The sequence below is a fragment of the Haematobia irritans genome, chromosome 4 (assembly GCF_050003625.1).
Source record: "Haematobia irritans isolate KBUSLIRL chromosome 4, ASM5000362v1, whole genome shotgun sequence".
NCBI lineage: Eukaryota > Metazoa > Arthropoda > Insecta > Diptera > Muscidae > Haematobia > Haematobia irritans.
In genome coordinates, this window is record NC_134400.1 from 219,717,121 (window position 1) to 219,725,216 (window position 8,096).

Consider the following 8,096-nt stretch of genomic DNA (forward strand, 5'->3'; position numbering starts at 1 on the left):
CTGCTGCCCATTCACGACGTCCATGGTTCAAATTGAGTAAGTCTGAAAAAGAGAAATGTCAAATTAAATTCAGAAAAAACTTGGCGTTTAGGTGTGGTTCACATTTAATATCGGCCCTTACAATTTAACCACCCTTTACAACTGAGTGTCCTTTGGAATGTGTGGCCATGTAAGTGCCTATCGCTAGATCTAAATTGGAACAAAACTCTACCAAAATACGGATATTTGACAAATTGCTAGTGGAATGGATGAGTAATTCGTAAATTTCCACACCAATAGGGTTTACTTAATCCGGTGGACTCTTATACTTGAATAGGATAGTAGATGCAAACACACCCACAAAAATTTAGACTCGGAAGAGCGAAGGAGCTGCTGCTGATGAATTTCCAATAGTATGTTCTCTGGTGAGAAATGTGAGAATTGTGTTTAATTAACTTGGTCTTCTTTCATGTACTGAAAAAGCATATCCGGTTCAAAAGACTCCAAGCCAAGGAAGGGAAGACTCCAAGCCAAGGAAGGGAAGAATTTCCCTAGAATGTAGTTAAGATGTAATAATTATCTTCTGATTTTTTCTAATTTTTTCATCATGTGGTATTAAAGGTCCTCAAAAACTATTTAAATATCCAAATTCATAAAATTAACACAAATTATGTCATGTTTGATGAAATAAGCGCATTTAAAATTAAGTCCTGAAATAAATCCTCTATTTGTGAATCATCAAATTTACATGCGATTTCCATAACATTTCTTTTGTCCCCAATATGTTAGGAGAAATTAACTCAGTTCAATGTGTAAAGGTACCTATGCAAAGGTACCAATTTTATAGTCGAATCTCCAAGCTCTAAAGGTAAAACGCAAAATGTATCCACTATTGGTCAAGTAGAAAAACTTTGTATCGTATTAAGTGCTAAGCAAAACTGGAATTCGTATTTTAACAAGGACAATAAATCTGTGTGCATGACAATATTTTTTCAGCGTGTGAGGTCTAGTATTAATTATAGGTGTGTGCGTGACTGAAATTTCAATCACACTCACGCACATTCACGAAGCAAAATCTTGATTCACGCACGTTCACGCACGATACGTGTGGTACCCAATCCCATTCACACACATTCACGAAATGAAAACCTGTACTCACGCACGCTCACGCACGAACTACTTTTAAAAACTCACGTTCACGCACGATGCACGACAATTCACGACAAAGTCACGAGAATCACTATATTTTCCAAATGGAAATCAGCAAAGGTAACAAAATTCAAAAATAGAATATAGTACTTCGAGAGCCAAATTCATTTCAGTGTGAATTAAATCTTGATTATTTTCGTGAGCGTGATTTTGCAGAAATTTTATTCACGCACATTCATGAACCGATTTTATTTCTCACGCACGCTCCCGCACGACATATTTATTTTAGTCCCATTCACGCACATTCACGAGGGTTGCTTTGGATTTTGTTCACGACTCACGTGAATCACGCGTTTCACAATAATTTCGTGTCACGCGCACACCTCTAGTATTAATATTTCCGCTAAGGACATTGTGGTTATGGAACCAATATTTTTATAACCAGCACCAGAAGCCATAATATTCACAAGGATTGGTACTGTCAGCCTTATTGGAATTTAGTAATTTATCATTCATTTAATAAAACGTTATGCCTTATTTCAAATTCCCAAACTGATGAATGATACAAAAAATGTGATTTCTGATTCCAATCAATTCATACCCATTAAATAATGTCCACATTAGTCGATATCATCTATGTCATTTCATTCAATCAATTCCAAAGATTGTTTGCAATGCAATTTCTGTTTCGTTATCATTGAATCTTTTAATTTGGGTTCCATATGCAAACAAAAAATGTTTTGTATTTCCATTAGAAGAAATTAGTCTGTGAATTGTGGCGTGAGATTCCCCCGCTAAGAAATGCGCTTGCGCGTAGCAGCTAAACACTTGAACATGGTAGGTAACCATGGAGGTGCAAAGATATATCAGGTATGGATTACTACAAAGCATTGCATGGATATGCCACACACACACAATCATCCATATACACTCCGTAAGACTATAGAACTTGATAGTCACACTTGCCACCGCTCGATGTTGGGCTCTTTTTGAGTGTCTTTTGCATCTTTGATGCTGTATCTGCAAAATGGGCAGCGAGCAGTAATTCAAACACACTTCAAAGGTTTGAGGTAAATTCAGATGATGCAGTTTGGCAGATATTGTAGACGTTGCCGTTGCCGCAGCAACAGTTGCATTGTGTTTTAAGCAATTGAAACGTATATAAAGAGTTTTGGACATTTGAAATAGGCATCAGTTTAATATTTTCTTGCAAACGGTTGGTGTGATTCCAAAAAAAAAAAAAAAACAAATAAAGTTAAAAAAATCTATACATTTTTGTAGTGAGGATTGTGTTCCGAGTCCTTTTACATAATAAAGATACACCAAGAAAATACGAAATGAAGGTACCAGTGAACTGCTTATTTAAGACAAATTTGCCTTAAAGGAATTAAAAAACAAACCAATATTGAAAAGAACGAGAACTGCGGAAAGAAAGATTTTCTTATACTCTACAATTGAAAACCAATAAAATGGAAAGAGATAAATTACATTAATATGATATTTTTATATTGCTCCATAACCAAATGCTAATATATAAAAACGAATGTAGTGAAATAAATGAATTTTGTTGCCATTAAAAACACAGTGAAACCTCCCGGAAGTGGACACCTACGCTCGCCTAAATTATGAGAGGTATCACCTTATGAGAGATTAATTTTATTGTGATAATATATCAAACGTCTCAAGAACGTTGTCTACTTTTGAGATTGTACAGTGAAACCTCTCAAACCTGGACACTCTGTAAACCGGACACCTCTCAAAAATGTAAAATTTTTTGAGACGTTTGCTATTTTATTACATTAAAAGTAACCTCTCATAAATGGACACCTCCGAAATATGGACAACATTTAGGCGACCGTGAGTACCCACTTCTGAGAGTTTTCACTGTATATTATATTTCAATCAAGGGCGCTTTTTATTTCGTTCAATCTTCTGCATCTGGGTCCCATAAAGACGCAAAAATTCGTATTATTGATTAAAGTGAAATTCTAAGATTTCATTAAGGGATCTATTAGCCTGTTACTACACGCAGAGAAGGAATATGATCACTTCAAACATGTTTCAAGAGCAAAATGTTATTTTTGTATGGTGACCATGTAACATGTTTGTCACTAAAATGTTATTTTCTCGTCAAATATAACCTGCTTGCCGAAATCAGATACATGATTTCCGAGGAAATAACATGGTTGCGAAAACCATGTTACATGGTCACCACCCAAAAATAACATTTTGCTCTTAAAACATGTTTGAGGTGATCATATTCCTTCTCTGGGTGTATAGCCTTTCCACTGAAAAAAAATTTACGTAATATAATATATATACACAATGCTATGGACAATTTTCTTTAAAATAAAAAAAATGTTAATTTAAGGAATATTCTTAGCTTAAATTTTTTTTAGTTTTTTAATTAAAAAAGTTATTGTTTACTTTGAAGTATCTGTTATAATTTTGATTTTAAGATAGATATTTATTTGTACGTGAAAAGCTTGGGTAAGATATCGCTAAACGAGAATAAAACTACTTTCTATGAGATCCGTATCTAAATTTTAATGTTGGTGAGCCTAATTTAGGCTAAAGCTAGGTAGCTTCATAAAAATACCTTTATTTTATAGAAGCCGTATCTTTGGCTCAGATTCTATTCAGGTAAAACTTTTTGGATTCTTGAGTGCTCAAATGAATTCCCCGATGTGAATTCTAGAAGAAGGCATACTTTTAAGTTAATTTGTACAAAATGCAATATACCCTCAAGAAAGTCAACGGAAATTTCCAAGAAACATATTACAAAAAAAAAACAAGTAAGGAAAGTCTAAAGTCGGGCGGGGCCGCCTATATTATACCCTGAAACTCTTTGTAGATCTAAATTTTCGATACCATACCACATCCGTCAAATGTGTTGGGGGCTATATATAAAGGTTTGTCCCAAATACATACATTTAAATATCACTCGATCTGGACAGAATTTGATAGACTTCTACAAAATCTATAGACTCAAAATTTAAGTCGGCTAATGCACTAGGGTGGAACACAATGTTAGTAAAAAATAAGTAAGGAAAGTCTAAAGTCGGTAGGGGCCGACTATATTATACCCTGCACCACCTTGTATATCTAAATTTTCGATACCATATCACATCCGTCAAATGTGTTGGGGGCTATATATAAAGGTTTGTCCCAAATACATACATTTAAATATCACTCGATCTGGACAGCATTTTATAGACTTTTATAAAATCTATAGACTCAAAATTTAAGTCGGCTAATGCACTAGGGTGGAACACAATGTTAGTAAAAAAATATGGGAAACATTTAAATCTGAAACAATTTTAAGGAAACTTCGCAAAAGTTTATTTATGATTTATCGCTCGATATATATGTATTAGAAGCTTAGGAAAATTAAAGTCATTTTTACAACTTTTCGACTAAGCAGTGGCGATTTTACAAGGAAAATGTTGGTATTTTGTCCATTTATGTCGAAATCGGAAAAAACATATATATGGGAGCTATATCTAAATCTGAACCGATTTCAACCAAATTTGGCACGCATAGCAACAATGCTAATTATACTCCCTGTGCAAAATTTCAACTAAATCGGAGTTAAAAATTGGCCTCTGTGGTCATATGAGTGTAAATCGGGCGAAAGCTATATATGGGAGCTATATCTAAATCTGAACCGATTTCAACCAAATTTGGCACGCATAGCTACAATGCCAATTCTACTCCCTGTGCAAATTTTCAAGTAAATCGGAGTAAAAGATTGGCCACTGTGGTCATATGAGTGTGAATCGGGCGAACGATATATATGGGAGCTATATCTAAATCTAAACCGATTTCAATAAAATTTAGCACACTTGAGTATAGTACTAATTGTTCTTCTTGTGCAAAATTTTAAGCAAATTAGGGTAAAATTCTTGCTTCTTGGGCCATATAAGTCCATATTGGGCGAAATATATATATATATATATATATATATATATATATATATATATATATATATATATATATATATATATATATATATATATATATATATATATATATATATATATATATATATATATATATATATATATATATATATATATATATATATATAGAGTTAGATATAGCGCCCATACATATATATATATATATATATATATATATATATATATATATATATATATATATATATATATATATATATATATATATATATATATATATATATATATATATATATATATATATATATATATATATATATATATATATATATATATATATATATATATATATATATATATATATATATATATATATATATATATATATATATATATATATATATATATATATATATATATATATATATATATATATATATATATATATATATATATATATATATATATATATATATATATATATATATATATATATATATATATATGTATGGGCGCTATATCTAACTCTGAACCGATTTCTTCCAAAATCAATTGTGTTCTATTCTGAGCCAAAACACTTACTTGTGCCAAATTTGAAATCGATTGGACTAAAACTGCGACCTAGACTTTGATTACAAAATGTGTTCACGGTTTATTTTTAAAATAAACCTACATTTTCTTTAATGGTGTGTTAATTTTTTTGAGTGTATGGCAAGGGGGTCAAATCTGATAAATAGGGCAACAGTTGTAGCGCAATTTGAGAAATTTGATTTTGCCGATTACATTTATTTATTACAATCTAATAATTAAGTATAGTACAGCTCCAATGTGGCATTTACTACGTCGACAAATTTCTCATGCCAAAATTTGTAAATAGGGTACGACCTGAAGCAAGTTGTATTAAGGTAACTCCTACACCTTCAATCGAATAATACAACACCCTCGAGTGTTTTGCATTTTATCTTCCGCAAGAAATAGTTTACGTTTTATGTCATTCTTACTGCAAAAGCGACTAATAAGACTTATTTTCTATTTCAAGCTTTTCATTGTCATCGCCATGTTAATGGCTGCAGTCCATGCAAATCCAATAGACTTGGGCCACTATGGCCATGGACCGATTCTAGCTCATGCTCCTATTGCTGTTCATGCTCATCCAGAGCCAGTGGTAAGTTTGAAATTAACAACTATGGAAAACATTTTTTTAAATATATTTTTTTTTAAATCACTAGGCCTATCCCAAATATTCATTCAACTATGGCATTAAAGATCCCCATACTGGAGATATTAAATCTCAAGCTGAAGAACGTGATGGCGATGTTGTTAAGGGACAATATTCATTAGTTGAACCTGATGGCTCTGTACGTACCGTAAACTATAGTGCTGATGATCATAGTGGATTTAATGCTGTTGTCCACAAGACAGCACCAGCAGTTCATGCAGCTCCAGCCCATGCCATACACGCAGCACCCGTTTATGCTCATGCCCCTGCTCCGGCGCATTTGTTGCATCATTATTAATGGGAAATTACTCTAAAAAGAAGGATACTTGAATATTGTATAATTGACTAAAATCAAACGCATTGATTTTCCCAAAGGACCGGAATATGGTATGACCAAGTATTGAATGAAGTTTTTTATGTTTATGTTTTTTTTGGTTCATTGACCTATGATATATATACATTAGTGTATAAAACTTCTCATATATAAGCTAATTTGTAAAATCTTAAGTTATATTAGACTTTTTGTATTCAGTTTATCCAATTTTCATTTGAACCAGATTTCACAACATTACACATTTTAATGCATATTTCTTTTCCATCACAAAAATAAGGAATACTCCATTGGGATGATTTGAGTAAAAAAAGAAAACCACCGTTTTACTTTTATTTGTCCTCAATATTCTTAGTCTATTTTTTGTACTTTAATTTTATTTATGTTTTGTAAATAATTTATTAATTATCTCTAGTGAACTTCTTACTCGGTCCTTTTAATGGGGTATTTTATCTTTTAAAAATTTGATATTGTATTGTATTTTTGGATTTAGTATAAGACCATCATTTATAATTTCATGGTGCCATTTAAGACCTATCCAACAAACTGGTTATCTGGTTCAATAATTTTTGTTTTGTTTTCTATATTCTTTTTTATTTCAAAGAGCCGGTCACTGTGCATTATTCAAATTGTTTTCACCAAAATCTAGTACGTAACTTTTTATCTTCCTACCTATCTTATGAGTATTTTGAATTAAATGTGCATTTAATATTTTGTTAATCATAGTTATATTAAGTTTCCATATTTTATTTTTGTGTTTTTCTCTGAATCTATCTATAATTTTTTTATGAAAATATTGTAAATATGACTTTTAGTTATTCTTAGTTTTCTAAATTTTCTCAGAACATTTTATCTATTCTCATAAAGTCGGTTTAATACTCTACCAATCTGTTCTATTTTTTATTATTGCTCTTAAGTTGACCTATTTGTATATATTTCAAAAGTTACATTGAATATGAGTTCTCTATAAAATAAGTAAATAAAGTAAAAAAATTAATAATCAAATAAAGAGAATGTGTTGGAATACTCCAAATAATCGAATTTTAAATGATACTTAATTGATTAGTAGTAATTGCAGAAACCATCGTTTGGTAACAGTTGACAAAATATGGATTCTCTAGCCTGCAATGGAGACCAAGGAACAACCGGCTGAGGACGAAAACTGTCCATTCGCTGTATATGTTTTTCTGGAAATCACAACATGTGAACCAAATAAAATCTTGTAGTATCCCGAACAATCGGGATATCCGACTGGACCATTTCGCGACCTTAAGAATTCGCCGGTTCACATCTCCTCCCTGGCCACTGTCAAATCCGACGCGCCATATCTTTACCGTATACTTCCGACGACTTCTTTTAATTTTAAAACATTAAAACACTCACTCGCTGGACCGAAAAATATCAGTCGAATGAGGGGGTTCATAATTTTTATACCCACCACCATAGTATGGTGACGGGGGTATAATAAGTTTGTCATTCCGTTTGTAACACATCGAAA

The 8,096-nt window shown here is 31.8% G+C and overlaps 1 protein-coding gene across 1 annotated transcript; it reads left to right on the plus strand.

The window, feature by feature from the left end:
• Positions 1-2,313: 2,313 nt before the first annotated feature.
• LOC142234270 (cuticle protein 19-like) lies at positions 2,314-7,639 on the plus strand. Its single transcript, XM_075305364.1, has 3 exons — positions 2,314-2,471; positions 6,088-6,213; positions 6,278-7,639. The coding sequence occupies exons 1-3, from the start codon at positions 2,466-2,468 to the stop codon at positions 6,563-6,565; spliced, it is 420 nt and encodes a 139-aa protein (XP_075161479.1). The 5' UTR covers positions 2,314-2,465; the 3' UTR covers positions 6,566-7,639.
• Positions 7,640-8,096: the final 457 nt, after the last annotated feature.